The sequence below is a fragment of the Schistocerca piceifrons genome, chromosome 1, assembly GCF_021461385.2.
Source record: "Schistocerca piceifrons isolate TAMUIC-IGC-003096 chromosome 1, iqSchPice1.1, whole genome shotgun sequence".
Taxonomy (NCBI): Eukaryota; Metazoa; Arthropoda; class Insecta; order Orthoptera; family Acrididae; genus Schistocerca; species Schistocerca piceifrons.
In genome coordinates, this window is record NC_060138.1 from 672181864 (window position 1) to 672202520 (window position 20657).

The 20657-nt window shown below is 35.5% G+C and overlaps 1 protein-coding gene across 1 annotated transcript in view; it reads left to right on the plus strand.

Annotated features, from left to right (window-relative positions):
* Positions 1-20657, plus strand: part of LOC124709029 — a 737074-nt gene that overhangs the window by 639702 nt on the left and 76715 nt on the right. Inside the window, exons 9-11 of the mRNA XM_047240678.1 lie at positions 2930-3060; positions 8092-8223; positions 15076-15195. Coding sequence (XP_047096634.1) covers positions 2930-3060; positions 8092-8223; positions 15076-15195 — 383 coding nt within the window. The remainder of the gene's footprint in view (positions 1-2929; positions 3061-8091; positions 8224-15075; positions 15196-20657) is intronic.

The following is a 20657-nucleotide window of genomic DNA, read 5'->3' on the forward strand; positions in this document are numbered from 1 at the left end:
CACATTCAAGTGAATGTCAGGATCATCTCCTTAGCCATACCACACCATTTGTACATCTACATCTTTATGTACCTCTACATCCATGCTTGGCAAACCACTGTAAAGTGCATGGCAGAGGATACAGCCCATTGTACCAGATGTTAGGACATTCTCCTGTTTCCTTCATATTTGGAGTACAGGAATAACTACTTCTTAGAAACTATACACAGGGGATTGTAATATATTCATAGATTCATCGCTTAAAGTTGGTTCTAGAAACCATCTAGTTGAGTCTTCATGGATAGTTCATGTGTATCTTCAAGTGTATGCCAGTTCCATTCTTCAACATCTTTATAACTCTCTTCCAAGGGTCAAGGAAACCTGTGACCATTCATCCTGCCCTTCTTTGCACTCTTTCTATATCCCCTGTTAGTCCTATTTGGTACAGGTCCCACACACTTGAGCAATATTTTAGGATGGATCACAGGAGTGTTTTTCAATCAGTCTCTTTGGTAAACTGTTTGTATTTCCATGGTATTCTACCAATGAACAGCAGTCTTCCACTTGCAGTACATACAGCTGAGTCTATTTGATTGCTCCATTTCATATCCCAACAAATTGTTACACTCAAGTATTTGTATAAATTAATTGATTCCAGCTGTCACTCATTGATAAAGTTCACAATTTTTCATTTTTGAACGTTTGAAGCAAATTGCCAATTTTTGCACCACTTGGAAATCTTATCAAATATAACTGAATATTTGTGCATTTTCTTTCACATACTACTTTGTTATAAATAACTGCATCATCAGTGAAAAGTCTCAGGAGACTCTTAATATTGTCCACAAGGTCATTAATATGCAAGATGGCCAGCAAGGGTCCTCACACACTTTCCTGAGGCATGCCTGAAGCTAGTTCCACACCTGTCAGCAACTCTCTGTCCAAGTTAACTTGTTGCAGCCCTCTTACCAAAAAATCCTCAATCCAGTCACAACTTTCACTTGAAACCCCATATGATCATACTTTTGATAATAAGCATACATTTGGTATGAAGTGTATTGCTTTGTACACCCATCCTTGTCCAGTCTGAGCAAAAGCTCCATTCATATATTCACTGTGTTCTGTAGATCTCATATAGCAGAACCCTTAGAAATGGGGAATGAGTTAAGGAAAGTATCAAGAAAGGACAAACATAGAACAGAAAGTTACTCCATATACATATTAACCATAATCTTTCACTGTACAGTTTAATGCCATTCATACTTACGTCAGCTAAATTTAATCAAATAAAAAGTGCTTCTTTTCAAAAGGCTGCTACTCCTAATTTACTTTAAATAGTTACTGTTTGTTTCATATTGGTTGGTTAATATTGCAATGGTATTTTTTGAAGAAAATAGTTACCTAAATCTGCAAAAACTGATTCATGTTTACAGTACATTACTATTTGTCATGTAATTTTACAATCAACTTTGCTTTTTTGCCATGTAGTTAACAGAACTTTATTCTTTAAATATTGGTATTCAGATAATTTGTAGAAAGAGTGGATAATAAAGCATGCTTCTAATTTTCTTTTGGGCTAATTATTATTCTCAATTTCTTGCTTTATGTTAAACACAAACTCGTTGAATTACTTTGCACCAGAGTACATAACTCACTCTGAGCCATAGATGGGGAGACAAAGGCTATGTGAAAATTATTTCTCTATATTGTGTTGCGATTATGTAGATCACTGTTCAGCTGATAGTGATTTTGATTGTCAGCAACAAAAATGATTACTGATTTAGTATAACATAAAAAAATATTGTACATAGAATAAAAACCATAAAATTTTAAGGCGACAAAACAAGCTGCAGGTTCTTACCACATGTAGCGAAATTCCACAGACTGCCAGTAGACAAATTTAACAGTTAAAAAAGAAACAGAACTCTGTTAGTTCTCTCTTCAGGTGAGTTTTAGAAGGTAAAAGAAGTAGTTGCTGTAATATAACAAGTATATAATATCTATATTATGTGTGGTGAAGCATATGACATGTGAAGGCTGTGCACTGGACTAAATTTGGATCATAATGTGACACATCAGACCCCACATTAAAAGGGACCCAGCTATGGGTGGAAGCAAAGACATATTGTCTTCCCAGAAGGTGTGGGTCCCTCTCTATCTAGGGTTTGAATGATCTGTTCCTTCTTTCCAAACATCTCCAACTATCCCTCTATCCTCTTTGAGGAAGGAAGTAGCAGATCAGAAAGTTAGGTATAAGTTTTCCTACTTTTAAAAGTGCCTGTAAGTGGTATTTGGAATTTTGCCTTGTGGATATACAGTCAATGTTATCTTCTTACCTGAAATACTCTGTGTGACTAGATAATTTAAATAAATGTTGTGTATTAATAACTCTGTCAACAGTTACAATATCTGATTTCTACTGATTCTCCCTCCAACTCGTGTAATTTCCAAATCTGTGAAGAATGTAGAAACTATTTTAACAGCACAAGTAATGAAGTTGCTACACTGATCTGTTGTGTGTAATTTTCAACTTTGACTGATAAATATTAGCGAAGTAAAACTAGAATTTCTGACAGAAAATTTCAACTTGTTTCATACAGATACCCCTAGTAGAACAAAAAGACAAAGTAGAAATGTTCTTAGCAAACTCATAAAAAAACTTTCTTAACAACTGAGCCACTAAATCTTTTTAGAGTCATGCTCTCATTTGTGATATATTTCTCACTATTTTACAAAGAATTTGTAGCAAACTTTTGTTTCCTATTATTGCCACCCACCTACAGAGACCATTTAGGTGCAGAATTTCAAGCTGATATTTATTTTCATCTGTGATACTAATTTCATACTTCCATTTTTAGCTTAGTAATCACATCCTGTGTGTTAATTTTTGATATCTAACCCCACCAGTTTTGAAAATTAACAAACTTACATGTAGTTTATGTTCCTTCAGTACGGCTGAGCACAATCCTAGGCAGTTACAACAGCAGCAGAGCTGGGGCCCTCCTGGTGCAAATGGGGCTCCAATTCAGTCTCGATCATTCAGAGTGCTGCAAAAAATAACAGATACTGACAATACTGATGGTAAGTGATCTATGTGTATAGAAATGGTGTAGAGTGGAAAATAACATGATGTGATGTCTCCAGTAGCATGAATTGTTATGAGAGAAATTTTTAAGATAAAATTATAAATGAAAAGAAAAAGTCTTCAAAAGAGGTAGTTGCTGTAATATAACAAGTATATAATATCTATATTATGTGTGGTGAAGCATATGACATGTGAGGGCTGTGCACTGGACTAAATTTGGATCATAATGTGACACATCATTTTCATCTCTCAATAATGTTCAAGTATGGCATATTTGAAGAGATCATTTTTATTTTTCAAGATGTTGGAAAATTTTCTAATGGACAGTTCAAAATTTATTTTGGCATACTTAAAATTAAATTTTCCAAAGAAAAACTTACAGATTATCTGCTAACATACCAGCCTCTGCAAATTTTTTAATATTTTTGTTAATGTAGCTACCTCTCTACACCTGTTCTTGATTATATTAACAACATGGGATTTATCTTTGTACATTTTCTCTTGTAACGAATATTGCAGTAAGAATAAGGCAGCATGTTTTATAGTCATAATGACAAAGCATTGTTCCAGATTAATCTGTTGACAATATAGACATGCTGAAATCACTGAAAATATTACAAATTAATCTACTGACAACATAGACATATTGAAATTACTGCATCTGAGCACTGTTGCAAATTGCTTGCTGCAGTTGGTTTAAATTATCTGTGTATGCAGTTCCACACTTGCTGCAAATGGTTGTGTTGAATTTCTTCATGAATTTGTAACTGAAGTATTTCAAAGTGTTCCATGTGTGTAGTATTCCGTATAGTAGTAGTATATGTAGTATTTCATATACGTAATTCCGTGGCTCTCCAGCTGCACCTGACAGTGTAAGCAGTTGCTAAATATAAATGGGAACCAGATATACATCCTAAACCAGGCTATCCCTGGGAATTGTGTCAGGATATAAATTGTGACTTCACCCACTTTGAATGTACAGAACTCGAAATTATAATAAAGTATGTATCATAGGAATTAAAAAGACTTCCTTTTTTCAATTTTGGTTTTTACAGTTTTTTTAAAAAAACTTTTTGTGCAAAATACAATTACAGAACTGGAGAATACACACTGTTTTTCATTTTTTGGATATTCTGTGGTAAGAGTATGAACTGATTCTCTGAACTACTGCTTCATGAAAGATCAACATACAATTGACCATGGGAGAAACAATCTGACTGTAAATGAGTTCCGATATATTTGAGTGTCTGACTTTGAACCTTGGTTTTTTTTTTTATTGGAAATAAAACCTTGATTGGGAATGCCAATTACTTAAAATGAATTGGTAAATTAGTTGGGATAAGTTCTTTATTTTTTCGGATTTTCTGAGTTAGCAGTCTTATAACTGCTTTGATGTGGGCTGCCACAAATTCCACTCCTGTGTCAACCTCCTCATCTCAGAGCAGCACTTGCCACCTACATTCTCAAGCATTTGTTGTTGTATTCCAATTTCTGTCTTCCTCTATATTTTTTACCCTCTACAGTTCCCTCTTGTACCATCAAGTTTATTCCCTGATGTCTTAGGACATGTTCTATCGTCCTGTCCCTTCTTCTTGTCAGAGTATTTCCTTACCTTCCTCTCTTCACTGAGTCTTTACCTTACAGTCCATCTAATATCAACATTCTTCTGTAGCATCACATCTCAAATTCTTCAGTTTGCTTTTGTTCCAGTTTCCCCACAATCCATGCATGATTCACTACCATACAATCCTGTGCTTCAGCTATGCATTCTCAGATACATGGGGCATTCAGTAAGTAATGCAATACATTCTTTTTATGAAAGCAGGTTGGTTTTATTCAGGATTCCAACATACCATATTATTCACCATATTTTTGCAACATAATCTCCATTCAATGTGATGGCCTTCCACCACATTACTGGGTGGGTTTGTACGCCTGCATGGTACCACTCTACTTGTTGATGTCAGAGCCAAAATCTTGCTGCATCAATAACCTCCCCAGCATCCATGTACTGCTTCCTGTAGAGTGCATCCTTCATTGGGACAAACAGATGGAAGTCTTCTGTTAGGCATTGAGGAACCCAGCAGGCACACACCTTTGAATGCCCCAATTGGTGGATAAGTGTGTCAGCACCATCAACAGGGACATCCAGTTGAACAGGGAGGTGTGTGACTGTGGGCCATCAGTCACCTTGAATGAGAGTATCTGCATGTTCCAGCTCTGCAGGAGCCACAGCTGTGTGCAGCCAGCTGACACAATGGAGATTCCACAGGTTTGCGCAACCTAGTTGTGATGATGACAGATGCCTCACCCAAGAACTTACTGTGCTTTTGTTCACTGTCATGTCCCGGTAAACATTCTGCAAGCACCTTTGAATATCTATGATGTTCTTTTTTTCTCCCAAAAGAAACTCAATGACAGCTCTCTGCTTGAAATGCACCTCCGTTACAGATGCCAGTTTTGAGGCTACATTTAGCAGTGCCACCTATTGGAACTTTGTGAAACTAAAGAGGCTGAAGTGGGAATATTCCATGGTGTCCCACAACAATTTCCATAGCTTTAAACTAAAATTGGATGAGAAAAACATGTGTTGCATTGCTTATCAATATCCCTCATATTTCTTCCTCAAACTGAAGCCCTGTGTTTGATATTAGTAGATTTCTCTTGGCCATGAATGCCATTTTTCTTGTGCTTTTATGGTCATTGTATATTATTTGTCATGGGTTATTTTGTTTCCAAGGCAGCAGAATTCCTTAATTTTTTTCTACTTTGTGATCACCAATTTTAACAATAAGTTACTCACAATTCTCATACCTTCTACTTCTCATCACTTTTGTCTTTCTTCAGTTTACTCTCAGTCTGTATTATGTGCTCATTAGACTGTCATTCCTTTCAATAGATTCATTAATTCTTCTTCACCTCCAATGAGGATAGTGAATCATTGATATCCTCTCATCCCAAATTTTAGTCCTGATTTTTCCTTTTATTTCTTTTGTTGGTCTTTTGATATACAGATTGAACAGTAGGAATGAAAGACTGCAGCCCTGTCTTACATTCTGTGTGGTGGAAAGCCAGCTGGATTCTGTGTCAGTGAATTTAAGACATTTTTGTTGTACTGAACTGCATGTTCAGTGGTGACCATGGTATTGATTTATTGGTATTCCTTATGTGTTTCTACAATTTTTTCCAAAATAATATTGTTTATTTCAGAAGCATTACAGAATTTTGGTCGATGCAGGTTGCATAGTGATATTCTAGTCATAATATGGTAAGCCATAAATGGAAATTTCCTAATATACAGTTTTTCTGTTAACAGCTGTGAGGAAGGAAAAAACAGTACATTGTTGTGTATACAATTTTTGTTAAAAATTATATATCTGGAGAAACAGAACATATGGGAAGACAACTTGTTTAAATATCCTGCTATCATAGTTGAAACTGCCTGCAAGAAAGAAAATGAAAGCACACCTGTTCACAGCACAGCATTTTCTTTCTTACAGTTAGATTTAACTGAAAACTTGCATATTGTTGTTTAAAACAAACCTATGCTTGTCAGAACATACACATTTCAATGTACTATCTTGAAACTTCCTGGCAGATTAAAACTGTGTGCCAAACTGGGATACGAACTTAAGACATGTGCCTTTCATGGACAAGTGCTCTACAAACTGAGCTATCTACGCAAGACTCATCGCCAACCCTCAGAGCATTACTTCCAGATGTACCTCATCTACTACCTTTGAAACTTCACAGCAGTTCTCCTGCATACCTTGCAGAATTAGCAGTCCTAGAAAGGATATCATGGAGACATGACTTAGCCATAGCCTCAGCGATTGTTTTCAGAATTCAGTCTGGATGCACTGTCTCATTAAAGATATCTGGGGATGATATACAATATTGGCCAAAATGCATTTTATGCCATTGAGAAATTCCTTCATTGTGTGAAGGAAGGCCTTATATTCTGACTCTTATCTTGCTGTGAATTTGTATGCTAACTAACATGTCTATATTGTTACCCCTTTTACTGTATTTTATGGTTATCTGGCTTAGACTGAGTGTTGTCTTTAGTATTATGTTATCTAGTTTACATTGTTTTCCTTAGAACTGATATTCTTTACTGTGTACAAACAATAACAACATTGATAGCATGTAAAATGCTTGAAGATGAATGAATACATTAAAAACAGCCAACAAGTGGTGAGATTCAGTTAATTGGAAGGACTATTGGAAAATGGAATTTCTCTTTGAAAGAGAGAGTTTTTTTATGTTCTTGTACAATACATAGTAGAATATTTCTCAGTTATATGGAATTCAGTCCACACTGGACTAAAATAAATAGTTTTTTCAAAATTGTATTACGTGTAACTGCAGTCTTATTTGGTACATGAAAGACTCAAACAGAAATGTTTGAAACTCTTAAAGCAACAATGTTTGTGATAAAAGAGCATAGTCTGCATTTTTATCTCTTGATATTGTTGTTTGGGAAAAGGTCATGTGCTGAAGGAAGATAATGAATACTTCAAGAAATGGGTTAACGAAATTTCAAGAACTAGTTTTCAGTGATGACTCCAAGAATATTTATAGTATATCAGATTACACTTTGGTGATCATAAGGATAAGACAAGATATCATACAGGGGAAGCTGAGCAGTCATTTTTACTGTGCTGTATTCATTAATGGCAAAGAAAGATTAATTATTGCTATACATACACACCCTCTCCGAAACACTGAACAAGGAACATCAGGGTGCATGTATCTATAGATTAGTAGAGAATTTCTGACATTTAAAACCAGTTTGTTGAACTTTACACTGACTGATGTTCATTAAGATTAAAACACTTATTAATCAGAAGCATTTATACACTTTTTTATTGCAAACTGAAAATATCTAACTAACACTTACAGATTGAAGTTTAATACACAGCTGCTAATAAATACTTGAAAATCTTCCACATGTATGTTAATGTGTGGATTTCATTATAATAGAAATTTGTAAATAACACATATCACATTGAATTTTTCAGCAGGCAATGAGAATAGTCAGCATATGGAGTATCCTTATGGCAATCAGTCAACACAAGGCGTGCCAGTGCAGCAACTGAGAAAACTTCAGCTGAGTGAGGATGATCGTGCACTTATGAACAGATTCAAAGCTCAGGGTAAGAGTTAGAAACATTCTCGATTGTTTATATAATATAATTGCCATCAAATACTCAGTAATTTGGAATATAGTAACTGTTCTGCTATTGAACAAGAATAAATATCAGTGAAGAACCAACAGCATATAAAATGAATATTGATTTACACACAAACCAAAACAAAATTTTTCCTTCAAAGGCTGAGGTTAGAGGCAGGGAGGAACACAAAGCTCAATGCAAATTCAGGATATATGGTCAAGCCAAACAAGAAATGTTAACAAAAACATACAAAACATGCCGGCCGCAGTGGCCGAACGGTTCTAGGCGCTACGGTCTGGAATTGCGCGACAACTCTGGTCGCAGGTTCGAATCCTGCCTCGGGCATGGATGTGTGTGATGTCCTTAGATTAGTTAGGTTTAAGTAGTTCTAAGTTCTAGGGGACTGACAACCTCAGAAGTTAAGTCCCATGGTGCTCAGGCCATTTTGAACCATACAAAACATGAGCCACAGGAGAAAAAAGTTATACATTGAACTAAACTACATAAGAAATTAACAGGGTGTTACAGCTTATACTTGAAGGGCAGCAAGTGGCAGAAGCAGATTGAAAAGTGGAGTGTCTTCACAACAAATGCTTTACTTGAAGGAAGAGACTCATGCATAACAGAGAGGAAAGACAGGCCGAGAAAAAGAGGAAGTAAATAGTGAGAAGAGAGAGACAATAAATGGGACTAGCATAATGAGAGAGCAATTAACGAAAATGACTTCATCTCCCTGTCCATGACAAACTGTCTTTCGTCTGTTCTGACAAAGAGAGAAAGGGAGAGCAGATATGGAGAAAGAGTAAAGGGAGAGGAGACTGACTAGGGAAAAAAGAATCATAAATAAGATATGGAGAGTTGTTTGTCTGTACCAGTATGTGCTATACAATATAACTGAAATTTGTTAATAGTTCAACAATTTGGATATTAATGGCATGCAGTCTTTGAGATTTTTTAACTAGGAAGAATTTGACAAAAAATAGATGACGTATACTGATTGGAGAAACTACATGGGGGCAAAATAGTGGAAGCGATCTAAACATGCTGTTTGATTTGACAGTACATTTGTATTTGTAAATATGCTATAAATTTAGCAATTAATCATGCATTTCACATTAATAGCTATATTTGATTCTGAGTAGAGACTTAAAATCATTTATTTCACTTACAACATAATTGTTATTGGTCTCATACATATCAAGATTGTAGCATTTAATAATTCCTCTTCAAAAACAGGACTTCAGAACTTCTCATAACAAAAGGCAAAGGAGAGGTGGCTGTTGGATGTGAAATAATGAGAATTTTGAAAAGAAAGTTTGATGGAAAGTAATTAAGCAGGAATCATTCAGAGTGTTGGCATTTGTACTGAAGTGTGACAGTGAGGAAGAAATGAAGATTAAATTTAAAATACTTTCAACTTTAAGCTTATTAGAGAGGGCAGTAACTTTAAATTTTAGTAATTGTTTATTTCTCTCTGTGCCTTATGCCTGTCGTCATGAGGGTTTCAAACATCTTGACTTCCTTCTGGCCAAAAGCTTACATGTTTAGTAGACCACCTTTTGGTCAAAGGCTTATGTGCTTAGTAGTCTTTTTGTTGTGCCTGTCTGCGACTCAGCATGACTGCTGTATGACGAGTAGCAATCTGTCTTTTTCATAATATTGGTATTTCACTTTGCATTGTTCAAATGTTTACTGAGGTCCACAAATAGAATGGAAGTCTCCTGCTTTTACATTATGCTTCCTTTTATTACTAAGTACAAGATTAGATATGCTTCATTGGTATGTTTACCTTTTATAGAGTCAGAATGTTTGTCATTCAGTACTTCTCCAATTTTTCTTAAGTTTTCTGTGTAATATTTTCACCTTCACTGGTAGTTTGATGATAATGGTTTGCTTGAAACTTGATGGTATGTGTCTGCTTTCACATATTCTGGTCATCACATGTAGTAATCTAGTTATTATATCTCTGACTGACTATAATAACTATGGTAGTTTGTTGTTGTCCCCTGCTGACTTATTTGCGTTCAGATATGTAGTGTTCTGTCACACTATGGACCAGGTGCAGCTCTTAGTTAAAGAATCTGAGTGATTATCAATAATTTATTACAGAATTTAAATTATCAGGCTGCATTTTGCACGTTTCCCCATTTAGATTTTAAAAATAACCACCAGAATTTTTTGAATTGTTGATATCAAATAATGGGTTCAAACATATAGTAACTGGTCTTACAGCTGCACCTTGAAATATTGGTTAGCTCTGCGTTGTAGACTTCAGGGGCATGGCTGTTATGTAGTATAGCTCTTATGGGACCCCAACGTATCTGTCCTACCAACTTCCACATGATTTTCTTGTTCCACTACTTCTGTATTGGATTCCTATCTCTTTGTATCTCATCTTTATACCTCAGTTATGCTTTGTGTCATCATTGATCAATGTTTTGATAGTGTTTCAGATAGTTTTGTTCTTTCTGGCATCGGCAGTTCCACCTGCTGTAGGAATAAGTTTGTAAATGTCGTATAGAATGTGCTATAATATGGTAATACAAGTGTCACCACCTAAGCAAGATTTTCACAAATATATAGAAGAAATAAGCATGCAAAAAGTCTCCTGTTACTTCGTTTCCTTGCTTGCTGATTGTGCTTGTGGGATAAAGTGCATTATTAGCAAACTTCTTTTTGAGAGTGTATTGTGCTTGAGTCCCAGTGGGTTTAATTTCCTTGTGAATAATTGCAGCATACTGTAAGTCTGAAAACAGCACAATATGAATTCAGTGTGCAGTTTATTAGGTGTACACCCAGGCAAGGATGTATATACACAATTTTAATAGAGCAATGTCCAATGCAGCTGAGTGGTTGTGTGTTTGGGAAGTGAGAAATGCATTTTCCCATGTCACTTATCTTGTTAGAAATTGTAGTGATAGTGCTTGGACTGAGAATGGAAATTTTACACAATGGGAAGAAAAGAAAGAAAGAAAGAAAGAAAAACATAATTTGAGGAAACGACATTAAAATTGCATTATGAAATTTTCATTGTGGAAAAAGTGTGCCAAGTAGATAGTGCTTACTTGCTTAATATACAGACAAGGAAAATATGTCAAAAAATCTGCATGTACTGGGAAAACTGTTTTAAATTTTGTGGTAAATCCAAGTTTGGCTTAAGGGGCCATGATGAAACAGAAAATTCCAAGAATCCAGAAATGTAAAAACTGGATAGTATATTGAAGCAACACACTGAAAAATCAGAAAATCATGTTTTCCTATGTCTGTCCAAAATAATTCAAAATGAACTGCTGTAATCAGTTTATGAGGTATGCCTTAATCTTATCAGGAGTGAACAAATTTTCACAATCAAAGTTAATGAAACCACAGCCTGTGCAAATTTATCACAGCTGGCCCTAATAATTTGATATAAGATACTGGGGAATATAAATGAAAGATTCCCACCAGATGGTGGAGCTGTAGCTCTTCTCAGCAGGTAAATGAGGCACCAGAAAAAACATTATAGGTTAGTGTTACGATGGTCCTCCTGATATGAGTGACCACAAAAGTGGAATTCCGACTAGGATTAAAGATGTATATGAAAAAGCTCACTTTATTCACACATCATTCAAATTTAAGAATTGAACATTATGTGATAGGCAGTAAGCAAGTATGCTTTTTCGCTTACGTGTAAGGAATTTCTACCTTTTTATCCAGTCTCCTAGATGCACAGCTGTTCTTGATAAAATAGTGAAGAAACGTATTCCTACCTGTCCTCAGTCCATCACATGGAATTTCAAATCACAGATTGTAACTGCTGCATACAAATACCAAAACAAAATTGTTAAGTGCAGGGAACAAATTACTGACAACTGTGAAAATGGTTACATGTCAATAAACAAAACTAAGGAATTGAAGGGTTTTCTTCAAGACAAATATTTCCTCTTCTGGTTACATTTTTTAAATAAAGTCATACCTCATTGTGATATTTTGTTCGATGAACTGCAGCAAAGGAATACTGATGCAGTGAAAACTACTGAATATGTATTTCACTTTGCAGCAAGTATCCAGCATGTTATGTTTGGACCTCACTTGACATTGACCATCAATGGGAGCAATAAGAACCAATTTTTCACAGAATCAAGAAAGATGTGTGCCTGAGACACCTTTGGCTGCATCATGACTCAGATCAGTGATTGATTCAATTTTAATGGTCACCTGTCAACTGCACAGCTGTTTGAACTGATATGGTTTCAAAATATCATTTCTTTTCCTAAAAAAGAACTTAAAGCATTTGTTAATTTGTTTTAATTATAGTCTTCAGACTTATGTCATGAACTGAATATGTTGCACAGACAATAGGATTCATGAAAGCACCAGGTGACCTTAATGAATTTCTTTATGAAAAAAACTTGGTAAAAACTTTTCCTGAAAGTGTTAACCTGCTACCGATAATAGTGATCATCACAGTGATGACTAGAGAGGCAGAATACTGCTTCTCAGTGGATGCTATAACTGGTGAAAACAGTCATGCGAAATACTATTAATAATGGCAGAGTTTGTATGCTCATGATGTGCTCTCTTGAAAAAGAACTGTTAACTCATCCAAATTTCAATGAAATGGTCGTAGCCCATTTTGCTGTGCACATGAGGAGACAAGTTCTTTTCACCTATGAATAAGTGAATTAAGGTAAGCAAAACATGGATTATTAGGTGATAGGAAGCAATTTCCCTTTGTAACTACCTAAGAAGGGCGGTTAACACGTTTTCCCAGCAACATCACATTTTCCAGCACTTTACCACCACAAACCATATTAAAAATCTGCATTTTGGTGACATCTTTAATGTTGTGTATTGCATGAACCGGCAACGACTTTGCCGCAGTGGATACACCGGTTCCCGTGAGATCACCAAAGTTAAGCACTGGATGGGTGACCATCCAGCCGCTTTGCACTGTTGCCATTTTTCGGGGTGCACTCAGCCTTGTGATGCCAATTGAGCAGCTACTCGACCGAATAGTAGCGGCTCCAGTCAAAGAAAGCCATCATAACAATCGGGAGAGCGGTGCGCTGACCACATGCCCCTCCTATCTGCATCGTCAACTGAGGATGACACGGTGGTCAGATGGTCCCGATGGGCCACTTGTGGCTTGAAGACGGAGTGCTTTATTGCATAAATCATTCACATATTTTCATAATATACACATGTAAATATAATAACCAACAAATACAGTAATGTCTGTTAGTTCCTCTAACAGTTAAATCAGCATGGCAGTTGCTCAGATTGTATCTATCATCAAATCACAGAACAAGCCCCATGACCTCATGCGAACATCTTTGTTTAATCTTGCAACATACAAAACATTAAATATCTCAAATTTAGAATTGAAAATATGAAAAATATTAAGCATACAGTGAAGCTAACATTCATTGCATTGAAGCTATCTCCAAAATGTGTCTTTTAGTATGATTTGTTGTGATAAAGTGTCTGACTGATCTGTAGCATAGACAGAGGCCTAAGTTAGTACCGAATGTTAAATGTCACAGCCTTCCCCAGTATGGAAACCTAAAGCTGTGCCTGTGCAGCATAAATACAGAGTCAGTTAATTCTTCCATAAAACTTTCTACCTAACTTCTCTCACACAACTGTACAGTTATTCTCCACTGTGCATACATTCAATGTAATCTTGCCACTTATCTGACATTTGTTCTATACCTGTCAAGGATATGACTGAGTCAGTCATATACTGCAATAAAATAAATTGTTAAGTAACTGTTGGTGCTTCATTCGTCATGACACATAGGCTGTATTACTGCGATTGAATTCATGACTTTGTATAAGCTGACTAACATTTCCACAGGTGCTATGTTAAGCTATTGGTTGATTCAAAGTTATTATGAGTACATGTTGGGTTCATCAGCTAATAACTGCTTTCAAAGGTTTTAGAACAAACAGAAAATCCTTACTTTTTTATTGTCTTGGCAAATATCTTAAAAGGAAAATGTAATATTTCAAACTCTATTGTTGTAGAATATGTGTTAGACTTCACATGATACCCTATCAACCAGTAAGATCCAGTACAATTATGTTTCTGACTTTTCTAAATAAATTAACAAACAGCAAATTTATTAGTGCTTTATTGATATAGTAAGGAAATTTATAGCAAAACATTAATAATTTAGAAGTAAAGAACACCACTCACCAGACAGCAGGAACATTGAGTTATTGACAGTCATGCTCCAAAGAGAATGAAAACTTGTTGCTGAGTCACATTTAGTCTCATAAATAATATAAAAACTAGCTGAAATTTTTATTTTATTGTCAGCTAATGAGAGTACATTTAATGAGATTCTAGTCCAAGTAACTGAAAACTACTCACCTGGATCCTAGCTTTAGAATAACATGAAACTGAAATACTGTGATTACATTTGTAATTTTCTCACTGAGAGTGATATTCAGGTATAGTACTTTCTGTTTTTACTTAATGACAGTTGCAGAAGAAAGCCATTTGTTGGAAGAAGAGAATCCAAGGTACAGAGGTGGTCATATCCCTTCGAGAGTCTTCAAGATGTTGGATGAAAGTGGTATAAAAAATTAAATTTAGTATTAGCTTTCAGGCAGATGAAAACCGGTGATGGATGTAAATATACCTCCTCTTTCAGGACAAGCTTCTGCAGACAGTAGATGGCAGACTTGTTGGTCTTTAACACTGTATTACAATTTATTTATATTGCAGCTAATAGAAGTTTCTTTTGGGGAATGGTTTTTGGTAAACATTTCAGGCTCTTTGCATATTTATACATTATATTTTCATGAGCTACTGCTGAAAACATTTAATTTTGCTGTTTCCTTTAGTGGACGAGGACTCTTTTCTGCACAATGAATCAGATCCCAGATACAGAGGGCCAGCAATTCCCTCACGTGCTTTTCGTATGCTTCAAAGCATGACTGATGGAGCAAGTGGTTCAGACTTTGGTGAGGGGACATGATAGATGGTGTTTGCTGGAAATCCCTGCATGTGTTTTCATAGTTATGAGAGACAAATGTTTCAAGTGTGACATTCCCATGCATGAATCCATGCATAGTAAAAACAAGTAATAAAAAAGTAGTAAAGTGAGATAACGAGAAAGTTGATATGGTAGTATTCTCCTTTCTAATGGAATGTTGGTGCAGTGTGTTAGAGAAAACTATTAAAAATGGAGGGGGCTTAAATAAAATTGTTTCAGAAAACCCTTACCACATGAAAACTCTGCAACAATGAAACCTTGAAATATAGTTGTAATGATGCAAATTGTGTAAAAGTTTTGATTTATCTGGAAAACATGAATATGACACAGCACAAAAAATCATTATATAAACACTGTATTTCAGTTGTATCTTAAAATGACAACTGGAAGTCCAGTTCAGAATATTCAGTGACCAACAGAATACGCACCTAGAAGAAACTGTCCAAAACACACACACACACACACACACACACACACACACACACACACACACACACACACACACACAAACATCTATGGTTGTTATATCAATGGTCAAAATTCCCTTGAACTGAGGGACTATGAGCATCTGTTTGCACTGTTGTCATAAGCCAATTATGTGACTAGCCCGACAGTTTTAATAAAGCATGTACAAAGCTTTAAGCAATTAATCAGTATATCAAAAGATCATGGAGAAACCTCATTGATGGGTTACTCAGAACTATGAGCTTCTGTATGGTTTGCTTAAAGACCCAGAGATAAATTGTACAAATGTCATGTATCTCGAATATTCCAGTATCGTGATGGAGTAATGGTGGGTCCATTGTGTATTCCAGGTCACTTACACATGTCACATGGTTCCAATTGATCTGGTTTGATCACCACAAGTGACATTGTCATATTGTGTGGTGACTTATGTACCTAGCTCCAAAATACAGGCATTGAGCCGATTCCAAAGTCCAATGCCAGACTGTAACACTGGTAATTAGCCATAAAAAAGATTACAAGTTCTCTACACATATATTAGGATGCAGATGGCTGAATTTGGATTGACAATGTGCCACATCATTTTTAGAATTTGTACAGAATTATGGCATTCAGATATGATTGGTTTCAAGATACAAGAAATTTTTTCTTCCAGTACTGTGAAATAATAAATCAACATTAACCCTGACAACATGGCATTGGGATTCATTCAGTATGATTTCAAACCACTATTTGCAGTCATTCAGAGAGCCTCCAAGGCACCAACACAACATGGAAATCCAGCGTCACCATGTTTTCTTTCCAATGCTACATCATACTCACCTTTCAACTAGGCCATTCTTTCTAAAACATCTCCATAGCTTTATAGACTTCTTGCCTTATGTAAAGCATTTTCATAATGTGGCCAATGTTTGAAACACACTGGCAAAATACGTGGCAGATAAATTTATGTGTTATTTCTGAGCCTTCGTTGATTTTTGTGATGTCAACATCCAGTTGTATCTGTCAACAGGAAACTAATTGGAGGGGGGGATACAACTTCTATACAGCTCATAGTCTCCAAATGATGTTGATTTGTACTTGCATCCACACTAGAAGGAGTGCTTCACACTAATCACTTGAAACAAATGGTAAACCAACATTACCTGTTCCATTTTACTTTTTAGGTGATATTTTTAACAGTTTTAATGCAGTCATAAACATCTCATCAGAAGCAGTTTCATTTAAAATTGGCACCGAGCATTTTTGGCAATATATGAAGGCTGATAGCACCAAATGCCTAAGTTATCAAGACTTATAAGCAACTAGTAAAGAAAACACAAGGGTTTCTTTAGTTTTTGAGTCAATCAGTTCTTTCTCAAAGTTGAAAAAGTTGATGGACAAGACATTAATGCTCCTGTTTGAGCATATACTATACCACTGGGGAAAAAAATAAAGGCAGCATTTGGAGAGCTAACAAAATTTCACACAGGAAAGCAACAGTGAAAAGGATAGAGAGAGGAGAATGATATAGATAGATGGAGAAGAAATCTGTAGGAAGGAGGGGGCATAGAGAAAGAGAAAGCAGAGAATGTGACACAGTCATAAGAATATTAATGGGGAGGGAGTAATGTAAAACTAATTAGGAAAAGAGAGAAGTTTAATTATGAAAGTAAAAGGGTTATAATTACATTGAAATTAACTGATATTAGAAGTGAAAATTTATGATGAACATTGTCTAATATTTCATTCATTTCTGCTCCCATTCAGTTGTCTTTTACTTAATTTAATCTTTAGGATTCCCTTTACTGTTGGTGTCCCTTCCCATTTCAGTTTCTGTAACTGCTTGTACTTACATATTTTCTGTTTCTATCTTTTCATTTCTTTAATGAGATAAATTTGGAATTTTCATTTTTCCTGCTACTTTATTCACTAACTCTGATTCATTATCTTCCATTTCTCTCCAGCATGATAATATCACATCACCAAAGTGAGGTGGGGAAGTGGATGAGGTACTATATTTACATTCAGAAGTAGCAGATTTAATTTTCCACTGCTGCCTTCTGCTCTCATCCTTTCCTAATTGAAGCATATAGCCTATCAGGTGTTAGGACATGAAACCATAGTTTCCTTTCCTCCTTTCATTACATAAAAATGCTAAATGCTCTAGTTGACATACAGCAACAAAACAGAGTACATGTTTGTCCTGTCACTTTTTCAGCTTTTGATACAGAATTGGGTGATTCTGAGTTCAAATAAAATTCAATGTCATGAAAGTGTTGTATGCACTTCTTATGGGGTGTGGCTATAAAATAACAGGACTACTGCTGTAAACACTTTATTTCAAACACATACATAGTTATTTATTTATTGTCACTGTCAATATACTCCCCTCCTGTATCCCTACAATGTACCATGCAAATTTTCCATTGATGGAAACAGTACTGGAAGTCTTCCTCTGTGTCCTATTTGATGGCACATGTCAGTTTTTCTTTCCCCGCTTCAGTGGACTGAAATGTTATTCCATTTAAGGCAAATGTAACCTTTGGGAATAGATAAAAGTTACATGGTGCTAGGTCAGGTGAAAGAGATGGGCTGTCTAATACTGGGATGCGGCATTCTGCTAGAAACCTCTAACTATACAATGCAGTATGAGCAAGTGTGTTGTCTTGGTAAGAGTCCATGACTTGTTCTTCCATAATTCAAGTCCTTTTTTTCCTTATTTTCTCATGGAGTTGAGCAAAAACCTCAAAATAGTAATGTTGGTTAATAGCTTGACCTTCAGGAACCCGGTGTAGTTACACATTACCTTGAATATTGAATTTAGATTTGCTCTTTCAGTCTTTCATTGCTCTTAGTGAAGCCAGGCCCCTCTAATGCATGTATTGACACTTATTTTATTGATCATAAGTGAAAAACCAAGTTTGCCACATGTTATCTCTCTTTCCAAGAAATTAGGATCATTTTCAGTGGTAATCAAAGTGTCAGTACAAACATTTTCATTAGCTCCTTTTTGTCCAATCTTGACAATTTTGTCATGGTAAATTGGCTATGTAAAATTTGCCTTATGCATTCATTGTCAATTCCTACTGTTTTAGCAATCAATCAAATACTCAGCTGATGGTCAGCTTGATCAGATTACATACTTTTGAGATATTTTCATCTATTTCTGTTGTTGAAGGGCGTCCTGGGTGTGAGTCTCCTTCAGCGTCTTCTTGGCCACCTTGGAAATCCTTGAGCCACTCAAAAACCTGCATACAGGATAAACAGTCTTTGCCATACACTTCTTTCAACAAACAATAGGTTTTAGTGGCAGTTTTTCCAAATTCCATGTGAAACTTCATGAGAATTTGTTGCTCTATTATTAACTTATCATTTTTCTGACAAAACAAAATAATAAGACGGCCCCAGCCACACTGATTTATTTACAGACACCAAAGACACTGGATTCAACTGAGAAGGCCTCACAGCTATTGGTCATTCATCTTTGGCACATTTGTGCTTACTCTGTGAAAGAATCAGTCCTATTATTTTATAGCCACACTTCACATGATTCCACCCACAAGGCAATCAGTTTTCCAGGAAACATATTTTCAGATGTATAAAAAATTCTACGAACAATTACATCGTAATTTTATTGTTTGAAACAACACTGTTCTCAACGAATTACTGAGCTATATTAAAAAAAAAAAAAAGAAAAGAAAAAATGCATAGCATTTACCCAGCAACAAAACCTAGGGATCAATGACCTTGCTGTTTGGTCCCCTCCCCCAAATCAACCAACCAGCCAGAACCTAGGAGTTCACAGACTTTTACTGTCTTGAGTTGAAGAAGTGATAATGTTTTGGAAGAAAACTATAGTTATGACTCAGGCCTCAGTTAAAGAAAAAAAAAAAGAAGGAAAACAATGTACAAGTTGAAACTTTGTGTAATGGGTGTAGAGATCTCATATGAAAGTATGCCTCAAGATGATATGCATCCTCTCCGTGCATCCCTTTTCACCCTATCAATTAAGTCTCTGTAAAAACTTGCAAATGCTTTTGCTTTTGGATGCTTGTATTTCTGTAAAGTCAAAACGAGTTTTGTTTTTCCTTATTTTTTAGGAACTGAAGTAATGTTGGAGCTTCTCATTGTATTGTTAATATTCTCTTAAACAAACAAAACACTTAACACTGTGATCTATCTGATGAAGTAACAGTTTACAAAACATGAAAACACCACATATTTAGATGTACTGTAATTGTCATAAAATGCAAGGAATTTATAGCAATGCTAGGGCTTTACTCAGAGAAAATCTTTATTTTCTGTTTACTACTAACAAAATATGCCACCTTAGAAAGATATAACTGCAGAATTTGCATGTGTTAGTGCTAATTTTCTGATTTAAAGTTGCAATAAAAATTATTTTGTTTCATTAGTTTTGGATTATGCATGGCAATGTACGTTATTAGCTGCAACTGTACTAACCTATGCTGCATAACCATGTTTTGTGTAGTTTCTTAGTTTTCACATTTTCTTGAGAAGGCAATGAGTATTCTGTCAATGAGTGTTCTGTCTCATGAGACCTAGTACAAAATATCTGGATTAACATTTTAGACCATGATTTTGCATCTTTTTGTATGAGTGCTAAAAGGGACAGCAGAACTTTTAAGTTGCCTCTGCTTCCAAAAAGTATCTTTTTATTAATCAGATGAAGTTTTTGAGAAAAGTATTTGATCATAGGTAAGAAATTTGGTTTATACTAAGTATACCAGGGACAGTCAAGTTTAAGGTGTGTGTACGTTCTGGCTGATAATAGTCAAAATTTATTATCATTGTTCATGACAGGAAATATAACCATTTATCACAGAAGGCCATAAACTTGAGTGTAAAATGGAGCTTGCGCCTGAAGGTAAAACTAAACTTGAATACTTATCAGATGTATGCAGATGCAAATGAAAAAGGGAGAAAAGAATTCAAAATTGTAAAATATGTTCAGCACCAGGT